This window comes from Cebidichthys violaceus, unplaced genomic scaffold (genome assembly GCF_023349555.1).
Source record: "Cebidichthys violaceus isolate CVI_PGR_0920_01 unplaced genomic scaffold, fCebVio1.0.p SCAF_20, whole genome shotgun sequence".
In the NCBI taxonomy this organism is placed as follows: Eukaryota; Metazoa; Chordata; class Actinopteri; order Perciformes; family Stichaeidae; genus Cebidichthys; species Cebidichthys violaceus.
Window position 1 is genome coordinate 7466295 of NW_027176373.1, and position 22957 is coordinate 7489251.

The window sequence follows — 22957 nt, forward strand, 5'->3', positions numbered from 1 at the left end:
AAGGAGATGACAACACTCACTTTGAGTCTGTGTGCAGCCATGTGGAGCAAGCAACACTCAGAGAGACAGGTACTGTACAGTTTAATCTGATAAAGCACTAAATCTAGCAGACACCCCTGGGTCTTTTTTTTTTGTGTGTGAGCGGAGAGAGAGAGAGAGAGAGAGAGAGAGAGAGAGAGAGAGTGGTGGTAGTGGAGAAATAGATGGAAGGAGAACGGTGGACTGAACTTGACTTTGACCTGGGGGAAGGAAAAATGGGGCTAGAGAGAGCACTAGCAGTCACACTTGGAGTTTTACAAGTGCTTTTCTCACCACTTGCCTTTGATGCAGAATTGGAGGTCTTATATTAACTTGGTGTACCCACAGACACACACACACACACAAACGCACATGCAGAGTAGACGCAGGCAGCCATGCACACAATTAAACACAGAGCGTCGTCACTCTTTTTCTTTTTTCCTTGGCGAGTTGAAGTTGTATTAAAGAGGAGGAGGGTGCAGTTTGACTGCCTGGGTGCAGGTATTAGAGCACTGTCAGATGGTGTATTATCCTCTGGGAGGCTAAAAATGACATATCATCTCTCACTGGATTTGGGCTTACACAAACACATTTTCTATTCCTTTGAACTTGGCACCACGACTGAAGTCTTCTGACAATAAACTAACAATAAGACAGTGTGTCATGTTTCTTGTTAACTAGCCCCAAGATGCCTCCATGCGCGCGCACACACACACACACACACACACACACACACACACACACACACACACACACACACACGAACACACACACACACACACACACACACACACACACACACACATTCAATTTGGCACAATTGTATCCCTAAATGAATTCTCAGTTGTAAGTCATCATTGTTTTAGTCATCTCAGTCTGTCAATGGCATGACAAGTCCTCTCTGACAGTCTTATTTCTGATACAAACAATTTGTGACTAAATAAAAGGAAGACTGAGAGAAAAAAATAGTGAAGTCTTCATTTTTTGGGGGATTTTTTTAAAGATTTACAGTAACACCCCCTATCCACTGGATAGAATGGCATAATTAATGTGATATAAGATGGGAAATAAAAACCACTTGAAACAATTTCAGTAAAGTTCCATCACTCTATGAAACTGCATAAGAATGTCATTTCACATTATATAGAGAAGAGCTTTATCCATTTATTTGGCGCTCTCCAGGTGCTGGATAGCTCACTGGATTGCTCTCCTGTGGCGCACAGTCCCGACGAATACAGACCCAGGGCCAGCATGAATATTCATAGCCTCAGACAGGCTAAATAACAACTACATAAGGCTACTGCTTGAAGAATAAATGTATTAGTGCTCTCATAAATAAAAATCAGAAGGGAGGTGCGTTAAAACAGTGTTGAAACAGCTGTTTGTGGCTTACAGTTCTTAAGAGACATATCTTCTGTAATAGTAAGCTCAGCCTTAGCCTAAATTTGTTCTTCATAGACTAAAAATGCTTTTGATATGGCTTTAATAGAAGTAAAAGTATTACTGCCAGCTTGTTAAGGGCAATGCAGGCTGCTTACCAACACAGTCACCAGTGGCATGTCTGTGCAGTACTGGATTTTAGTTACATAAACCACGCATACTTGTGAAAGCCCATTTCGGTCAATGCAGGTAAATGCATAGTAGATAATGGACTAGTTTTAACAAAGGTACAAATAGTAAAAAAATCTAGGCTACATGCACCATGCTGAGCTATCTGGAGGCACCTACTTTTTGTCCATTTTCTTTTGGCCTCATGTTCTAAATTCAGAATTAAGAGCATTAATATAGAACTATTCGCAATATGTTAACATTGCAATATATATATTCATGCCCACTATAATTTTATATTATAAAGATATAGTGGAGTAATGGCCTGAGGAGAGAATCAAATCACCCCAGTAATCCCAGCTTCTCTGTGAACTGTTGCAGTTGTTTGCACTGTTAGCACCATTAGCATCGTTAGCTTCAAGACGCTGGTTTAGCCGTGGCCATGTTGAGAGCCGTGTGGAGGCAATCCCTAAATCATAGATTTTCTCTGAATTTGTCATTTAGCAATATTTATCTTATGTCCTTTGTAGTTATTTTCAATGACAGCTAAATGTAGGAAATCATTTCCCACTACATAATATGATAAATTATAAATTCAATTTCTACTTAACAAGTTAAGAAGGGACTCAACTAGGAAGATGAAAAAATGTATTTCAGACACAGCCATGTTTACACTTGAAGAGCATTGTAGCCAGTGAAAATAAATCATTTACACTTGGTTAGACTAGATATCGGTCAATTGGACCTTATTCCTTTGTTGATATGTTTTCCTAATAAATTTAAGTATTGGCTTTCTAGGATTTTAGTATCAGGAAATCAGGAATTGTTTTATGATTTGCATCTCTCTAGTTTGATGCCTGACTGTAAGGACAGGAAAGACATCCCTGAACCTATTTACAAGGCCTTGATCATGTAAATTCAAACCCATTTTTATAAATTGCTAGAATTTGACTCATATGTACAACACCAGTACTCCCTTGTCTAGAAAAAAAACAGTATAACTTGTATTGTTAAAATCTATAGCATGACATTTAACAAAGAACTTGAGCAGAGACATTCAATCAAGTCTATAAAGTAAATCAATGCATAACAGTGAGATGGTGATGAGAATATCTGTCGATTGGAATAAGTATTTCCCAGCAGGCTTGTCCCTCCCCAGATACATCCGCTACGTATTTCTCTGCCTGTCAGAAGATGTAATCTATTTTGTCCATACAATGTTGTAACAGGATGAAATCAGACCATGGAAATGTCTTTATAATATAGTCCCACTGGACTCCTGTGTGAGCCTGGACCTTAATTAAAAATTGTCTGAATGACAGCGAGACAGGAGTTTCATTCCATATGTCTGCGTGAAGAGTCTATGCCAGAGTGTTTACAACATGCCTCAACAGCAGGTAAGTCTGTAAACAAGCGAGTGAGTGAACTTCTGTGATGGCAATTCACCAGAACGTCTACGTCTATGGATACCCAAACACTGTGATTACATGCGCCTGTATGTGTCAAATTAATGCCAATCTGTGTCCCATCTATATGTGTCTGCATAACCTTAAATCCCTACACATACGCACACCAAGCAGAAATATATTTAATCTGCTCAGACTCTCTTTGGAGCCAAAAAACCTTTTGCAAAGTTCACTACAACCTCTCACCCATGTGATTTGGGTACATCACATTCAAAGGGAAAGGTGTTTAACCAGACACATTTCTTACTTATTATTACTTGCACATCACTGGAAATAGAAACATGGGAGACAGCACCGGCATGCCTTACCGTCATCCATGTCTTCCAGGATATTGACTTTGGTGGTGGGGTAGTGCATTCCCAGACGCCCCCCGAGAGGCAGCGAAAGTGTGACGTTGAAGCTCTCTTCTCCCTCGTACAGAGAGTCGTCGATAATCACAATGCGACAGTGCTTCTCCCTCTCACCCTTGTCGAAGCGAAGGACGCTGAAATGCTCCTCCGGCCGGGAGATGTAGTCCGAGTAAGACAGAACGGTAGTGGGAATCGTCCCTGAGGCAGTACCTTCAGAGGGACCAGCAAAAGGAGAGAATGAAAGAAATTGAAAAATAATTCACATTTAAAAATGACATAACTTAAACATATAGTTTTTGTAAAAGGCATCAGAAAACTTGAGCCCTTAGTACATATAGCAGTTTTTCAGACAGTATTTCTTATCCTAGGAATACGAAGTGCTCATGCAGCTTCAGGTACATTCTTTTTCTATAATTGATCCACTACATTTGAACTAGTTATTATCACATACAAAGTCATATTACACTGAATTAAATGTGTAAAGTAGTGTGATGAAGTTTAGGAAATTTAGAGGGGTTAACAAACAACCATGAATAATGTAATAAGATATATTTTCCCTTTTAGTTTCATAACATTCAGGCTGTAGCCATTACAGCTTGTGAAAATGTGACCTTTAATTGCAGAAAGCATGCCAGTCAGTGTATTTGCTTTAATGTCAGAATACAATGGCAACCCCCACAGGTTTTCTTAAAATGCAACCTGTGGTGTAGCATTTTGACATTTGACAACAGTGCCTTCATTAGGCTAATTAGTGTATGCATTATCCTTCATTTCTCTAAATGAATGACAAGGGATTTAACTGCACAAGGAGAACATATAGGCTAAAATCTGTACATTTCAATGTCAGACCTCACCAGCTGCAACTAAGTAATTAAAAGTAATTTGAATTCTCACAAAGAGAGTGGTCCTGTTTCCAAGGTTGTATGGAAGCCTGTTAATAGTTTGAATAAAATACTGTAAAACTTGGAAAAAGCACCGGCTAACAGCTAATTTACATACAGTACATATGGATTTATGCTGCAACTTTCCATTTGTGAGAATGCAAATGCAGAGTGACTTCTAGTGTGTTGGCTGTGTTTTAAACACATTCCATTGGCACCGTCAAATGGGAAAAGAGCGACAGGTGCACCTGACACTCCATCGTCACAATAACATAATACGGAGACAAAATTTAAAAGGCACATTTCTGATGCAAATGTAAACAAGATTGCTAACTACTATATTCTGAAATTGACTGACATGTTTTTTTACTGTGAGCAGTATACCAAAACAGAAATTAAATTTAAGATATTACTGTTGCTGTTATGATTATGTATGATAATCTGTGTAACATAAAATATGTTCAACAATGTTTCATCGATACCTCAAACACTATAATTATCTATGTAAATACTAAACGTGTGGTCAAAAAATATCTATGGAGCCTTAAATACAACATTCACCATCTAACATGATCAGTCTGAGCAGAAAGCCGGAAGGCAGGCGAGGTACACCGAGGGTAAAAGGGTCAGATGAGGTGAAAAAAGGCTAGTCTATACCCTGCTGCGTGTAGCAGACCACCATGAGCTCCTGGCTGATGTCTCCACTGCGGTGTACCGGGATGAAAAGCTCGCCAACATCTTCCTCCACGGTGCTGATCTGTTCAGGGAAGAACACAGTCGACTCTGTAGGGAGGAGAAAAGAGAACGAGTAGAGCGAGTCAGAGGGAAAAAAAAGGGCAATGATATGTATAACAATTTGCCAAAATTCACAGTACATTAGGCCATCAAGGACTGATACAGGCTTTTGTTCTGGCTCTGCATTAGTGAGCTGCAGCTGACATTTTATTATTCAGATCTATTGAAGTGGTAGTCCTGCAGTGTGCTTATTCATATTCCAAAATAACTCTCCATCACAGTTTTCGGTTTGACGCAACCAGAGGTACTCTTCAAAGAGACCCCTCTGGAAGTTTTTCTTACTGCCTGGTGTGTCACAGACAATTACACATGCAAGCCTCTCAGTTCATCCCACAGAGGGGAATCAGCTGGGAGTTTTGACACATCGACTCCTCTATACACAGAGGGGTCAGCATCTGGTTTTATTCTTTTTCTCTTGTTCTCCACTCCTCTCTCCTCCTCCACTGAGAAGAGTTAGTGATTGAGAGAGAGACTTAGAGCCAGTGATAGCATCATCTATCAAAGCAAAGAACTTACTGGCATTATAGAAACAATAAATGCTGGAGCTTTTTTCCACAGACGCACAGGGACCAATAAAAAAAACGAGCAGAGTGGACCGAGCTTCAGCTCGTCCCAGATCTTCTTGTGACTCTCCTACCCCTTTCTTTGCGAGTGTGTGAATGAATGAGTGAATGAATGATGGGAGCTTCAAGACACTTTGCTGGTTTGCTTGTATAACACAAACTTGAATTAAAATGGCAAGGGCTGGAGTGTGACAAATCAGCGAAAGAAGAAATTTAGATGTTTGATTCAACACCCAGCGTAAAAAAAGATCAACACCTGAGAGAACTCTTTGGGATGAAGTCATCAACATAAGACAATCTTACGCACCGCAGGAAGCCAAAAACTTCTCTTCTCTTATGGTAACTCTCCTTAAATCGTTCTCTCTCCTCTCAATCTTCTTCCCTCTCCTCCATTTCTCCTTTCTATCGTTGCCCACAATCTGTCACTCCCCAGGAGGTACAGGGACGCATAGCAGGGTATTAGGGTCCACTGTTTACCTATTACACACACACTCTCTCTCACACACACACACACACACACACACACACACACACACACACACACACACACACACACACACACACACACACACACACACACACACACACACACACACACACACACACACACACCGCTGTACCCTGATTTTCTTCTCTCGCCACACGCTGCACACCTCCTCTCCTCACAGTTCTTTCACATTTCACCTCACACTTCACTATTCTAGTGCCTCTAAATACACCAAAGTATTACAAAAGCTAAATTTCAGCCAAGTTGGTTAAGTTCACCTCCTGGTGGAAAACAAGCCATTCTGAAACAAATGCTTTTACAGAGGATGTTAAAATAGTAAACATCTGCACCTGATCTTGCTATTGTCTTGCCAACATCTTTAAATATATAATCTGTTTGTTTTTTATTTCTACACCTAGAACTTCTCCATTATTGATCATTTCATGAATATTCTATGGATGCAGGGATATTGTCTTTGTTTCTACAGTCTGATTTATTGTCTTGCGCATTTTACTCTTCACCAGTTTTAAAACTGTGTATGCCCATAAGCTTAATGCCTAAAATGTAACTGTAAATGTATGAGACCTACCGTTGATAGCACTATGTAACTAAACAATGCACAACACCATGACACTGTTCAAAGTAGTAGCAAACTCACAATGCAGTCCCTCGTTTGATGAGTCCTATATTAGTCACGAGATTGTACATCCTAACTGAGACAAAGCTCTTATAATTACACAAGGATGTGCTTGGCTACAGCTGGCCTTGCCATCTCAGACAAAAACATAAATTACAAAGCAGAAAACAATTTTTCATCATTTAGTGGAATGACCTTGGTGTAAAATGCAGTGGAGTACCAGCTCTACTGATATATGGCAGCCCTGCTATATAGAGGAAGTAAGAAAGATATGTAGCAAGATGCTGGTATTGCTTGCAGCAAACAGTCAAACAGCAGGCTGCCACCTTCATCTTCAGTCAGCACATGGATTATATATGAAGAAAGTCCCAAAGTTTTGCAGGAGGAAGGCTATCACACCCTGTAATTAAAAAGATTTTTTTTTGTCTGCTGCAGCACTGGAAGTGGGTGCACCACAGGCAACCGCACTAGAGGACAATTATTAATCAAAGTGGCAACAGGCGAATATAGGAGAGTGGAGAAGGGTACGCATTCTTACAACTAAAACAAAAAGAAACTAGCAAAAACAAAAAGCTCTTGCCTTTGTGCAGAGAAACAGAGACTGTCCGTGCTGTTAGAACAAACTCAGCTTGTTAAGGTCTCCTTAATTTTGTAACACTTTTGGTTAAAGCTTAGCGATCTTCTCGCCTACTCTAAAGCTATTAGCCTAGCTGACATATCCTCTGGGGGGGTGGGGGGGGGGGTCTCGAGCTAACCAGAAGACCAGACAAAGCCAGTTTTCATCATTAGACAAAGAAGCTGGAGTACAGCTAACGCCACAGGCATAGCTGGAGCTTCACTGGCCCATTAGAGTACAGAGTGGCACATCTCTGTCACATTAGACAATCCCCAGAGATGACAGAAAACAAACCAGCCCCTGCCCTCCACACACAACATAATTAACCCACAGGGGAGAATGGATTGAGGAGGAAGAATGTGAGAGGAGAGAGAGAGATAACGACATAGTGAAAGTGAGGGAACGAGAAGACAAATGAGAGAGAGAGAGAATGATGACAGCAGCTGTTGTGCGACACTATAATGGAAGCTTCAGTGTTTCCGTCTTTGTTGCACATCTATAATTACTGAAAAGTTGCATTGAGGAGAGGCGTACATAAAACTGACTGTAAAGCGGCAGAATAGTAAATCTGACTTTGATGGAGCAGAGTAGCCAGAGTATGTTTGTCACACTACCCAATATTCCATTAGCATTTCAGTTTGCAGGCTAAGATACAAATTGCAGTGAAAATTGCAGATTACAACCAATTTAAGTTTTCTACTTAACCATTAGGGTTTGACCAAAGTTGACCTTTGCAAAGCAGCAATATCAAATTTGGCTGGCAACCATTGGTTTAGCCTGATGGCAATGGACAAATAAATAAGCTCTAATCATACTGCTTATTTGTATCATTGTGTTTTAGGAATAAGCATTCTACTCAGTATTTCCGTTGAGTGAAAAAAAAACAGCACAATCACTTTCCCTACAACAAATCCCCACTGGATGTCATGTGTTTCCTCGTTCCCTGTGGAGAGATTTGACATGACTCTATATCTACAGCAGACAGTGCTTATGTTGACAATTCTTCCTTCTGTGTGTGCCAAGTTTTGACTCATGCTTCACACAACAAATGTGATACACAGTACAGGGTTGTGTATTTTTCATTGCTTTGTAACAAGAATACTTGTGTGGCGTGCATAATAACTGTCCGAAACTTCACTGTGTCTGTTGGATTGGCCTGTTCAGATGCATAAGGCAAACACTTCTGCTTTGGATATTCTATGAATACTCCATACCGTCATCAAGGCAGTTTTATTAAAAATTGTAGTAATGGATATCCCATGGAATAGGGATACTAAACTGAATAAAGACATATATATTAAGGAAAATACAGATTAAATCAATATTGTTTTTTATGCAATACAATTCTTTATAATCTTTTTGAGTTTCATATATGAACCCCATAAAAAAACTGGGCATCTCTGTTATAGAGAGATGTTGCCAACACCTAATATTCTGCATCTGTATTCAGTAGCTAGAAAGTGTTACTGCCAGTATAGAAAAACCTCTGAGAGTATTCAGACTAAATGTGCAAAATGAATGAATATATTTCAGCTTTTACAGTCTATTGTGATTGAAATGTCGAGAAAAATACCTCCAATATATTTTCCCTGCCAAAGAATATACAATGGTCTAAGCCTAAAACTATATACGAGTGTGCTGAGTCCAGGATATGAGGACTGACCGTCACTAGGATCCAGGATCTCAACTGTTGCTGTGGCAGGGAACTCCATCACCCCCATCACCGGCTCCGATAGCAGAATCTGGAAGGTCTCCGCCTGCTCGTACTTCCCATCAGTCAGTATCCGAACCCGCCACGTGGCTCTGGTCTGTCCCGGGTTGAACTGGACCTGCCTCTGGGACTTGCCCTTGAAATCCTCATCCTTCTTTGCGCCACCATCCTGGGTGCCAATGCCTGAAGGATAGAGAAAGTGATTGATGCAAAAAAGGAAAAGGAAAGGGGAGGAGGTCAGATGAGTAAAAAACAGGAAGAAGTAAAGATAAAAAAAGAAAGCGACCATTAAAGGGTGACAGGAAGGAGAGAGAAACAGATGAAAAACAGATTAGATATTCACACCCTTTAATGTTGTTCAGAGAGTGGTGTGAGAAAAGAGCGTGCTATTTTTCTTCACTGATCACTTACAGAGCCTCAGGAATGTGTGAAATTAATTTGTGACTGAAGCGTTTAAATAAGCATCTTCCACCTTGCAGAGATGGATTAGCTACCGTGATCTTTTCCCGAGGGTTAGGTATTCATGCAAGTGTGTGTGTGTCTCCTTTTCTATTCAAATGTCTCTTATTTCATTTATAATAGGGTTTTAATGTGAATCCACTTCACACCGATCCATCTCACATTCATGCTCATCAATACACCGTCTTCAAAGTAGCACAGATTACTTGTACTGCTGGGTTTCACATCAAATGCACATCAAGGAAACCAAGGTGCCATAAGACATACAATTATGTATTACATTTGGAAATATGCTGTTCATATTCCTTTGTCTACATTCAAAGAGTCTCATGAGAACAAGGTGAGCAGAGCCACAGCATGTTGATGCATGTGCCTGTAAATAAAAAAGGATTTGTTTTCCTTTTTCAGACACAAAGAGAAAAGAAGGTGACAAACACAGATGAGACTGGATACATGAGATCATACACACAGTGAGATCTGCGCTGTGAGCATTGTATGCAAAATTTAAGCTGAGAATAATCATACACACAGGAGTACACACTTTAACACAGTCACACTGATTCATGTTTCTGTAACTGAGGACTTTCAGTGATTATATGCATTCACAAACCCCCAACTCAATTATGGAAAAATGGGACTGAAAGCCTAAAGATTGCTATGAATGGTTTGTAGTGTTAAGCCTTGCTTTTCTGGGTTCATTTTTGTTTTGCCACGAGTAACTGACTGAATATACTGCAGAGTAAATGGAGTATGGCCGTGGGGTTTTACCACTGTACATTTTTATACCATCCACCAAAACACCAATAGTCCAGCAAAAGTTTTTCCCTGATGGTCACCAGAGACAACCATATTGAAATGAAGCGCTAGCTCACATCTTACCGGATCTGTACACAGCAGCTCTTTACATATAATTTTTGGAAAGGCATTGTTATCTCTCAAATTGCTTCGTTTCTCTGCTTTTTCTCAACAGGAAAAGCTAAAGATGCTGCTATTGCTCACCGCTGTTGCACTAATAAACCACAACAAATCTACTCCTCTGGGGGCTATTGAAAGTCTTTCTGAGTTCAATCAGGTCAACTCATGATTCACTGGTTTACTTCCTGGGTGCTCCTCTTGTATTAGCTTAAGCTGGGTCAATTTTTCTGAGGTTAGTAAAAAACACAGCTGCATTTTTAATCAAAACTTATTCTATTTAATATTATGGACCATCAATGAGTAGAGTCAAAATGCCACTGATACTGTACATAGGCTTAAACCCAAGTCCTGTTTCTCACCAGACCAAAACTAAAGTAAAGGTAGAAGTTTTGATTCAAAGAATTCATCCTCTGGGAAATATACGTATGTATTTTTGGATTTCTCTTACAGAGTTGTAATTTTTAGCTTGCTTGAGGTGCTAGAGAAAAGGTCAGCCGGGTAACTGAAAAGATAGATCAATAACATGACCATCGACAGCATATTTCATGGCGATCTGTGGAGAAATTGTTTAGATATCTGGCAGTAGACAAGAGTTTTGCTTAGAGAGACGTACTAACCAAGAAACATTGCACTTGTTCCAAACTTTGGAAAGGGACACAATCGCACCTTGTGTCCTTGTTTGAAAGCTACAGCGGTGACGGAGTAGAGGCAATTTAAAGTGGGTTTCTATACTGTAGCATTCCAGAGATACCACTTTATAACTTTACATGGAGTCCCTGCCCTCCTACGCTAAGTCCATTCAAATAACTTCAATATTGTAACGTTCCAACCTATAAAGCATGAATATCAACTTTTAGATTTTCAGTGATGGTTGATTCGGTGACAACGGCATTCATTTGTTTTATTAATACAGAACCCAGAATTACAATCAACATGGCGTGTGTATGGACCACTTGTGGTCGCCAACTGCCCTTGTGCAGCAACAAGTGTAACTCCGCCACTAACAACAAAGACTACTATATAGAAAGGCAATTACAGATGACTCAACAAAGTGTCCACATAACAGATGATTGTGATCTATCTCATCTTTCTATCTTCAAGATCAGTTGCTCCACATCAAATAACACACACACACACACACACACACACACACACACACACACACACACACACAGACACACACACGCACACATAAAACCTGCCTGTAAAAGAGAGGCAGTGTTGATCTCAAAAGGGTGGCGCCTCATTGAGCCACCCTTGCTGGCCTCTCCGTAGGGGAGAGATAAGCGTTGCCTGAGGTCGCACTGGGGTTCCTTCTCAGCAGGTGGCGATATACCCACCAGAGGGTTTTGATCTCTTTGGTGCTGTTCCTCAGCGCTACAGTCACCCTGTGTTGTTTCTCAATAACACACACACAAGGAGTTGCTCACAAACACAAACAATTTCTGTTTATATCTGCAAACTTTCCTTTCTTTTGCCCTGCATTGAGTTTGTTTCACTATTGGAAGCAAATACTGCGTTTGGCTGAATGTGAATAAAAAAAAATTAATTATGAAAAATACGATTGCAGGTACCTTCATGCTCATTATACGATAACACCCTGTAAACAATCCTACATTTATGTTTCAGAGCAAGGACAGACCAGAAAGGATAAAAAAAAAAACTGTCTTCAAGGAGTGAGCTTTGACAAATAAATAAAGAAGAACGAGAATTCAATTCCATCATGTTCCCATATGGGCTATATTACTTACAAAGGAAAGAAGATAGGACGAAAAGAGCAAATGAAAGGACAGGAAAGGAAAGAGGTTCAGAGGATGAGGACTTTGAGGGTGGAGGGTTTTATGACGGGAACAGAGCAAGAAAACAAAGACAAAGATGGAGAAGAACCAGCAAAGGTACACTGCAATAGGTAACAACCACAGAAGCTGTGGGAAAATAGAAAACAGAGCAAGAACAGAAGGTGAATGCACGCTGCGCTAGAGAAGAAGGTACATATAAGACGAATAACAAAGGAAGAGTAGGTGGAGGAAGAGTATAAGACAGCCTATGGCATAGACCCAGGGCTATAACGCAGTGAGGGGGGGGGGGACATGGTTTGATGAGGAAAAAGCAGGTTAGAAGCAAAAGGACCAAACACTCTCTGTGGTGAGATGAGGTGAGGAGAGATTAGGGATGAAAAGAACAGAAGGTAAGACAGGTTAAGTGGGTGGACAAGTCAGTAGGACGGTGTCACAAGAGACAGGGAAATGTGACATAACTCAATTCAAGACAAGACACAGCAAGTAGGGAAGAGCAAACACCCATGACGAACGAAGCTGAAAGTTGTTATCTTAGTTGTTTTTCTTCTTTTTTTTTTTATAAGAAGTGACAAATTGAGCCATAAGATTAAAATCAGTGGTAGAAGGATCCTATCTGATCCCGATGCTCTTGTTCAGCCCCGTTCTGTCTGAGCTCTGCTTTGCGGGGGCATCTTTGATCCTTGATCTTATCTTTGCTTTCCTCCTTCCCTGATCCTCTCCACCTGTATGTCCCGTAGTGATGGAGCATGTGCAGCAGCTCTCCCCCACCGTTGCTTGGCTTGCACCACAGCAGCTTTCATCAGGTAACCCTTGCAACTGCATCAATCTTCTGACACCATCGCTGGCTGTACAACTCCCCGCTTTCCATCCTTGACACACGGCATGGCTAATCTAACATAATACGTCTATATACACAACTACATCATGCAGTGTCTACTACCCACCCATAACTGCAAATAGCACATTTCACACACACTTGATCATTAATTGAGTAAGTATTAGTCGACTGATGTTCCTAATTGTTTTACTACAGCCCATTGGATTTGGAATGAAACCACGGCTCTGAAGTTAAAGTGGGCGTTCATAACTATATTGGCTGAACAGTCAAGAAGATAATCAGTTTGTCAAAAAACAGAAAATGAACAGGCAACTTTGATAACTGATTAATAATGATCTAGCAAAAATGCCAAACATTTTACTGGTTTCATATATTGGCCAATTGTAGAACAATGTGACACAATCCTAAAAGTACTAATAATGAAACCAAGGAGGTTTTTATGGTAAAACTGTGTTTAACTGGCCATATCAATCACCTGATCTCATAAAAGTGATAGTGTTTTTCTCTGCTGAAGACCATACTGAAGACAGAAAATCCCCAAAACTAGCAAGAGGTGAAAATTGCTGCAGCTTAGGCCTGGCAGGGGTTTACCAAGCAGGACACCAAGTCCCTGTTGATATCTGGGTGTCGTAGACTTCAGACAGTCATTGACTGCCAAGGATTTGCAACAAAATACTAATTGTGATTATTCCACTATCTTCCCACAAATTGGAGTTAAACAGGGTTGCAGTTTCTATGCTGTTCATCTGATGTGGGTGAAAAAAAACCCTGAAATAAAGCAAAGTTGACAATTTAGCCTCATAGTTATAATTTAATTTTGAATCAAATGGACTAGAAAAGATATGTCTCTGTCGTTATACTTTCTGACTGCACTGTATTGTCAGCATCATATTCTTTGTGAAATTTTTTGTGTGTGTCTCATGACAATGAATATAAATATTTTACTTTGCAGCTTTGATTCTGTTAAAAGTTAACATCCAGTGTCAAAATGTGTTTCTGTTGTTTTGACCATTACATTCCAATCCAAAATACAAAGGCAATGACAGAAATTAGACATATTACAACTTCAGTACCATCAGCACAGCGGTTTGTGACAGTTTTGATAGTTAACTGACAATCAACGATATAAAGGCAAAATGGGGCAACTTATGAAGAGGCCAGTCAAGCACATCCTTCACGGACACTGCAAAATGATGCAGTAAGTCGAGGAGAAAACTCAAAAATCATTAAGACTTCAGCCAAACACATGAAAGCCAGATAAGGAACACAAACAGAGCCTCAACAACACAGACTCTGAATGAGATATTTGCTTGAAAACAAAACAAACTACAGCCTAATAATGACTTCAATTGACACCAAACATCAATGAAAAGGTATTATTACTGTGGCGACATTGTATTGTATTGCGTTGAATGGTGTTCCTGCTATTTTGTCCACCTCAAGTATGTTGCCACTCTGTTTTCGGTTCATTCGCTCCATTCTTCTGTTCACCAGCCCAGCAAATTGAAATCTATGAAAGTTATTAGTCTTCGATCACTTTCTGTTTCTCATTTTGTGTTGCCCTAAACTAGATCGTATTTCATCATCAGTGCCTGAACAGAGCCACACTGGGCATATAGACACAAAAATACATAGAGGTGCATGCATGCAAGCTAACATACATATTTTATTTAAAATACTAGTGTCAGGGTGACTTTGGCTTGGTGCTGTGGGGTAAGATCCACTTTTAAATATTCCCTCTCTTTAATCTTCCTTCAAGGGAAGCACTTATGCAAAAAAAAGCCTCAGCTCAACATGTTGTTACTACATCGGCCTAGAAGGAAATCACATTGATGCATTTTAGCACCACGTCTACATACCATTCTAGTCGTTCATTCAAAAGGAGGTCTTGAAAGTGAATGTGTGTGCATGTGTTGTGTGTGTGGTCAGAGATAACCAGGTGCTCACACACCAACTGAGCAAAGAGATGAGAGTCAGAATGAAAGCTTTCATGTGTGCCCAAGAGATACACTGAAAACCTTCTCGGCCTTCCCGAGAGGAATCACATATACACACATGCACAAACACACACACCAGCACATACACAGGTAGGTAAGTATTAAAACTTACATAAACTGCTACACTGTGATGCTAACACCTGACCTGATGATTAAAAGGGATCAGGATGATGATGAGAGGTGGGAGAGAGTAAAAGCTGCTTACAGTTGCTGCTTCTCCCAGACTGAACGAGCTGCAGCATGACAAAGTCTAGGATAAGAGGAGCGTTCAGGGACAAAGTCATCCTTATCCTTTTAACCTTCGAATCCACGCAAACACTCAGACATAAGCACAAAAACATGCTGGGCTGTTGTTTCTAATATTAAATCACCTCAATCCGCTGGTCAAAAAGCTTATTAAAAAACGCTGGCATTGATCTTTGTGTAGCTGGCTTGATTTGAGATTTTAGCAGCACAGAGAGCCAGAAGTGTGTTCTCTGCCCACTCTGTTTTGTACAGTGGCGATGAGTGCTGCAGCCGGCATAATGCTCACTTTATTTTAGAACAACCCCCCACAGATCGATGATAATCTGAAAAAACATCTGATGATGATCTAAAATTTAAGAGCAAAAGAAGTCTAATTTAGATATTTTTTTCTGATGAGCATGTTTCACAAAGTCAACAGTTCACTAATGCCTCATTTCCAATGCATGGCTCGGCTTGACTCAAATCCCTTTTGGTATCATTTCTGCAGTGCATCATCTTCAACGTGACACTCGCTGAACCCTTTCATCGGCAACCAAAAAGAGGAACGTCTGCATTTCGTCACTTATATGGCGTAGTTTTAGGGCTGCCATTTTTCGGAATCTGGTTCAAGTGAATAAAAAAAAATTGCGGCCTCTACTGACGTAGCGTGACCAATTTTAAAATGGTGGGTTTGTGTGGGATGTCTCCTGTTGCACTAGTGCAGACCAGTTACTGGTCTGCAGTGTTTTAACTCCACCTTCTTGGCTCAGCTCGCTTGGAACCTCGACCGAGGTGGTGGCAAAAAAAGTAGGCGTATGTGGTACCAGGTAGCCCTTTAGCCACAACTTTTGTTAATGGAAAACCAAAAAACGAGTCGAGTTGAGTAGAGCCGTGCCGTACCATGCAGACGAAAGATCTTCATGCCACCTCCATCTCTTCCCCACTCTTTCTTTTACACAGCTGTTCAGGGCCCTGACACATCAAACCCACCTACACAAAGCAGCTTGACAAAGGCTGAGGCATTGGTTTGCTTTGCCTCCCGTCTATTGTCATGAATCAGGCTACACACTGAAAAACGCAGTTGCGAAAACTACAACTAGCTGGTGTGAATGAGAGAAAATAAAATGAAAGTAGCCTAATCAATACTTCTACTCCAAATAACACTGTGAAAAGACAAACCATCCCACCGATAACAGCTGTGCCAGTATAAATCTAAGGTGGTGGACCGCTGACCTAAAACACATACAAACAGATCAACATGCCTTCATATCTACAGCTTTTCTCTACGTGGAAAGAAGGAGATGATGGGGTGACAAATCTGTTAATCGTGACACTAATGATGTTACTTTATCAATGACTTGATCTAATTTCAGTATCCTCAACCAGTATTTATGCTTTCTTTGTGGATTTCATTGTATACACCTGCTCCATGCAATGCATTTTTATTACTTCTTGACACAGTGTCATGTTGATTGATTTCTCACGCCCTCATAAACCACTTGCCCAGCTGGGTCAAATAAAGCTGAACTTTGAAAATCAAAGAAAAAAGTGTGTTGAAATATTCTTCTTGACATTGTTGTCTTGTATGAGTTGGTAAATAAAAGTTACAGGGCATCACATTGACCTTACATCTATCCCATCTGGCCTCCTCAAACTCACAACACAACATTATTATTGCAAACCTTAAAATGTCTCAAGGCCAAACTAAATGACTTTGGCTTAGAGGATAAATCTGGTTACTGTGTGTTGAAAGAAAATGTTGCAATTGCTTTTAGGCTTCAACTGTCAGGGATTATGTTCGGTCTGTATGTGTGTATTGGAGAGCAAAACTCCAGGTGAATGATGAGGTGAATTTTGACATATGACCACAAATGACAAAATTTAATACACTATTCACCATCATACAAGTAAAAAAAATAGAAAAATAAGGTTCAGGTTGTGCGTTATTTCCTGAATTTCAGAAGCATTTTGATATTATTTTCAGCATACTTTTTTCTTTTACGGTTGTTACACACAGAGAGAGGAATGTAGAACAGACAAAAAGTTATATAAAGATCAGCCTGATGTAAATTAAGACAAGTTTAAATGAATGCTTCAGAAAAGGAAATCGTTATAGATTGTCAATCTGACAGAAAGAAACAGGACTAAGAGGCTGCAGTCAACAGCTCTGTGAGGCTGTATTCAGGCACAACAGTGCTTTGAGCTAAATACTAACATCAGCATGCTAACAATTGCAAATTAGCAAAAAAGATAATGTACAGCTGAGGCTGATGGGAATGTCATTGGTTTAGTCACTAGTATCTGGTCCAAAAATCAAACACCAGACTATTTAAAACTTTGACGTGATGATGGCGCTGGATGAAAACTCAGGGCATCAACAAAATCATAACAATTATGTTTAACAGACTTAATGGCAATACATCCAATTGTTGTTGAGACATCTTACTCAAAATGTAAACCTTATGGTGTCGCAAGAGATAAAGTCATGGGGATCACTAAAGTATTTAGGATTTATCATCAGGGGACCATGAATATATGTACCAAATGTCCATCCAGGAATTGACAGACTGACCTAGAGCCAACCCGCTGGCCTGGCTAATAACACAAATCATGTCCTCTTGGATCAGAGAATAAGAGAGTGAGAGAGACAGAAAGACAAACCGACTAACCAATGAAAGATGTCTCTCCCAGGTAGCCTCTCCGCCTGAGCACCACCTCCAGGAACTTGTCCTCCTCGTCCACCACGTAGTACTCTTTCTCCAGAGAGATCCAGGCCCAGTCCAGACGGAACTGCTGTACCTTGAGCTTGTTCCCACCTGGACAAAATATATAAACACATAAATACATTTTGTTACTCCTGATAGTAAATGTTTTTTCAACCTATTTTTGTTGTTGTTGATATTTTATTATAAGTCTCTCATACCTACCTGAATTGACTAAATTAGTTTCTTCTTCAATAACCCTATGCAAGTGTGAACATACTATCTCTGTATGTGCTGGGGTGTGTCTGTGCTCATTTAACTACCAAAATGCTGAGTTCAATATTCTGTGGGGGCAATCATTGTAAAACTGTAATGACGAAGAAATGTTTTAATTATTTTCTTTGTGCCCTCAAAATGTTCCTAACACATCTGTTGCAGAACATTTACAGATTCTTAAAAAAGAACCATACAATATGATACCTTTCTCTATCTAACAGTCAAACTTTTCATGTGCTCTCCAATTAAATTCAAATTTCCCTTTGTCGAACAACATTTTCTTCTCGTTTGTGAACAGCTAATCAGTGTTGCAAATGACCATGTTAGTGCTAGGCTAATAGAGCTACTCAATAGCTGCCACTTCAACAAGCGGACAGGAAGGATCCTGCTTTGTGTGGCTAAATTACCCACCTGCAGGTGTAAAGGATTGAGCCCTGCAATAATGAAAGGAAATAATGAGATAGTATTGTAAAACATGAATAAAAGAAATGGAGGAGGGATCTTTGTCTCTATTTTCTACTTTTGTATAGGGATAAACAATGACTAAGTATGCTTGGCATTCCTGTGATTGCTAAACTAAATTCCTGAGTGTGTGTGTGTGTGTGTGTGTGTGTGTGTGTGTGTGTGTGTGTGTGTGTGTGTGTGTGTGTGTGTGTTTTATTGGCAGAAGGAAATGCAGAAGTGGAGGACTGTTTGCGCAAACGTAATGTGTAGGTTGTCAGAAAGGAAATCTCATTTAGTTCTGTTGAGGACAATTTAAAAGCCGTTTGTTCTTTCCAGTCATTTATGCTTCTGAAATGCTGGAGCAGTAAGGCCGTTAAAAGCACACACGGCAGAGCACTTCACCTCCATTATTGTAGAGGTCATAAACGGCAGCAAGGCAGCATAGTCGTTCAAACCTTATTGTGCAATAAAAGTGGTGATCCTCCGTTACTAATCCTACACCGACAATCTGATAACATATAAAATATTATTTCCTTATTCCGATCAATAAAATATCATCATAAAAAGGTAGAGATGATACTCCCCTTCCACAAGTACACAATTTCAGCTCTCTGTGAGAATAAAGCTCTAACATTGTATGCCGACATAGTGCTAAAACGCAGCAGAGGTGAAAAGTTTAACACTTTCTGACTTGGCAGACATAGCTGCAACATGCTGAGGTGAGGAGACAGCTAATATAATCAGAGCTCACGTATCCTCCAAAAAGCCTGTTGGCCAATTTCAGGCTTACAAAATGACGCACACACACACACACACACACACACACACACACACACACACACACACACACAAACTTTTCAATCCCAACTTCACTGCAACCTTCACTTTCATCCCAGCTCCCTCATAGTAAATGCAGCATAAGCTGCCTGAGATCTTAGTGTACCTGTGTTTGTGTGTGCATGTTTGTGTGTGTGTGTGTGTGTGTGTGTGTGTGTGTGTACCAGTCCTTCTGTGTGACCTCCCACTGAAGGAGCTGTGCAAAGACAATAAGGATCTGAGTCAGATGGCTTCAGACTGTCTCATTCCTCCAGCCTTTGGGAAGGATAAAAGACGTCTCACATGTGCTGACCATACAGAAAACACAGCTTTGAAATCATCTTCAATAGAGCTAAATTCACTTTACTCCCTCTTTCAAAGGCTTTCCTGAAGAAAAAAAAAGCTCAACACAACACACTAGGTTTTATAGAACCAATTAGGGATCATAGTTTCTGCAGAGACAATTTCAAGGATCAGGACACTGAGAAATCTGCAGAGAAAAACTTTGATGCTACAGTTTTGATGCTGGTCTGTAATGTAGGAACTACTTCATAGCATAATAACTGACAGCTATATCTATATTTCATAACCATAAAAGGTTTGATTCAAAAGGCATGTAACCATATATGTTCTGTACTGCAAGTGAACATGTGCTGCACGTCATCTAAATTCTCTCACTTTCAGCAAAAAACTGCACTCCATAAATCCACCGTACGCTATATATACATAATGATGCCCACTGTAAGCACCACTTTCGTTTTTTCTTAGCACGTAAAGATCAGCACTGTTATTACACAAACCAACCAAATCACCATTACGACCACTGGTTTGTAGATCTGCTGTTGTGAGGTTACTGTACGTCACTAAGTGAAGAGTATCAACTTGATGTTTTACACAATATGTTATAACTTATGTTATGCTGTATGCTGTACTGTATGTTACATGCGTCACACTTTTCAAACAATTAATGTGTTGCTCACACACACATAAAGGTGGAATTCTCATTCATAGCTTTTGGGGATGTGTGAAGCAAGTGTTAAAGTGTGTGTTAGTGTGGTAGTGAGGTGTGGAGGGAAAGTCCCTATCCTGCATGAGGTCACCTCTCTTTGTGCTGGACTAATGCAGGAGCATGTACAGTCACAGCCAGGTCATTGAGATTAGAAACATCACCACCAGATACTTTTTTTTAAATATATTTACTTATTGAATCTTTTTATTCCAAACAAATTTGAGATAAAGCTCTTAGCTTCAGTCTTAAAAATTGTAGGGCTGTCTTGACTTTTCTTGAGTTTCAGTTGTGCGTGTGGTTGTGTGTGTGTTTGTGTGTATCAGTGTCTGAGACTTCACATCCAAAATCAAAGGAAGTGTTTCACAGTGAGGCGATGCCGTCTGCTGCTCAGTACATTTATTCTGCTGCTGGCGGTGTGGCCCTTCCCTCACTGTTACGTCTCCATCTGCCTTCTGTACTCCTTTGTATCCGAGTCCCCATCTCCCAGTACAACTGGCAACCAACAAACCCGATGATCTCTCGAACCATGAAAAACTTTCGAGAAACAGAGGACTAGGAAGTAATCGCAAAATCTCCTATTTATTCAGTTGGCAGCGATTTCCTTTTTACAAAGCATGTAGCATGTGAAGCGCTGCAACACCCTTTCTGCTAAAATAGACTACCAGCAATACTTTTGTAGTAATAGGAGCCCACGCACCATCCATCTGACAGGAATACCTCTCTAGATAAATTGCGATGCTACAAATATCTTACTCCACCTAAGGATGTTTCAATACCTTTCAGTTTATCTTGACAGATGTGTGCCAGTCGCTGTACAAACGTTGCGAGGCTTGGCGTGTGTGCAACTAGTGGAAAAGAGGATCACACAAAGACTGTGATGGGTTCAGCACTCAGCTGTGTCTTTCTTCTACAATGTGTGTGTGTGTGTGTGTGTGTCTGTGTGTGTCTGTGTCTGTGTGTGTGTGTGTGTGTGTGTGTGTGTGTGTGTGTGTGTGTGTGTGTGTGTGTGTGTGTGTGTATGGCGCCATGCATGTATCCGACTGAAATCAGGTAATTTTACAGGTCTTTTAGCAGCACCCTAATCCATTGTCTGTGTCTTTGTGTATTGTAAGTGTGTATCCCCCTATCTTTACACGTCGCCCAAGGCAATCAGCATGATAGTGGAAATCTCCTGAGGTGTGATGAGATATATCAGTAGGCTGACCAGGAATTCATGGCTCTGGGCAAACATGAGTATTTAAAATGCTGTTCAACTCGAGGGCAAGTTGAAGCCAACGCTTGTGAGCTTTCTTTGTTGTTAATTTACGAGGATCAAGTACATTTTCACTGCCGGACTGCCGATTAACTAATTATTTCCACTAGTCACCGCGTTTGATCAATCACTTCACAGGACGTCAAACCAAACCAAATGGAAGGACGAATCATCACAGCATATGTGATTGTGTCTCTGCGTGTGCCTTTGGGCAACACAGGAAGTGAAGGGCACATTCGTTACCCCTCTCACCCATCTTAAAGAGATACAAGTTGCAGAAAAAAGACTAATGTTTCCTCCTTACACTCAATAGCCATAAGGCATGACTGTGCTGCAGAAACACCTGAAGCAACCTAGCACATGAAACTATATGAAACTGACATCTGGGGCAGAGGATCCTCACTCCTTTGAAGTTCTTGTGGTACACTTAATAACCGTGAGGTTTTTCACTGATGTCTACAAAGACAGCCGTATACGACCCTGGGCATAGCTTAAAGGGAGAAGGCTCGGGGGCCAAGAAATGGTGGAGCCTTGAGGTGTATGTGTGCGTCTGCAGTTGTGCACGAGTGTGTAGTCATACGCCTGTTTCAGTGTGCAAACGCCCGCATGTCTCTGTGCGTGCTGAGTGCCGGATGAATGTCTGATGCAGGATTGTTTTTGTGCTCATCACAGAACTCCAGCACGCCTATCACTCCAGCAAGTCTCCCCATACCACCAATATAATATTTAACAGAGGGATGAGTTTAATGTATCTCGGGAAGGTTATTGATTCCTGAGAGCAAATTGTGTCTAAGCACAGAGATGATAAATGAAATCTCTGGTTTCTCCTTTCCCACTGCACTCATTTCCCTCCTTAAAACAACATTTTATTTTGCCAGAAAATGTTTGTTTCTATTTCAAATGTTTACTTTTAGATGCAATGTTTTTATTTGCGTTTCAAAATACAAATAATAAAGCGGAGCTCACAACAGCTCCCCAGTGCCGTGTATTTTTAGATTGCAATGCGTGCAGAAAAATGGTAATAAAGTATCACTTTACATTTTTATGGTCATATAATTTAAATACAAATTAAAGATTAAGATCCATTCAAAATGATATGCGGTAAGGATAAGTTATTACGGCCATAAAACAGAGCTGGAGATCGTATGTGAGC

At 40.4% G+C, this 22957-nt stretch overlaps 1 protein-coding gene across 2 annotated transcripts in view; it reads right to left on the reverse strand.

Annotated features, from left to right (window-relative positions):
• The window catches only part of frem2a (FRAS1 related extracellular matrix 2a), a 55310-nt gene that overhangs the window by 19459 nt on the left and 12894 nt on the right, over window positions 1–22957 (reverse strand). For both annotated transcript variants that reach the window (XM_068715971.1, XM_068715972.1), the window contains exons 3-6: window positions 17975–18121; window positions 9025–9255; window positions 4921–5046; window positions 3341–3592 (exon numbers count right to left, since the gene is read on the reverse strand). In XM_068715971.1, coding sequence (XP_068572072.1) covers window positions 3341–3592; window positions 4921–5046; window positions 9025–9255; window positions 17975–18121 — 756 coding nt within the window. The remainder of the gene's footprint in view (window positions 1–3340; window positions 3593–4920; window positions 5047–9024; window positions 9256–17974; window positions 18122–22957) is intronic.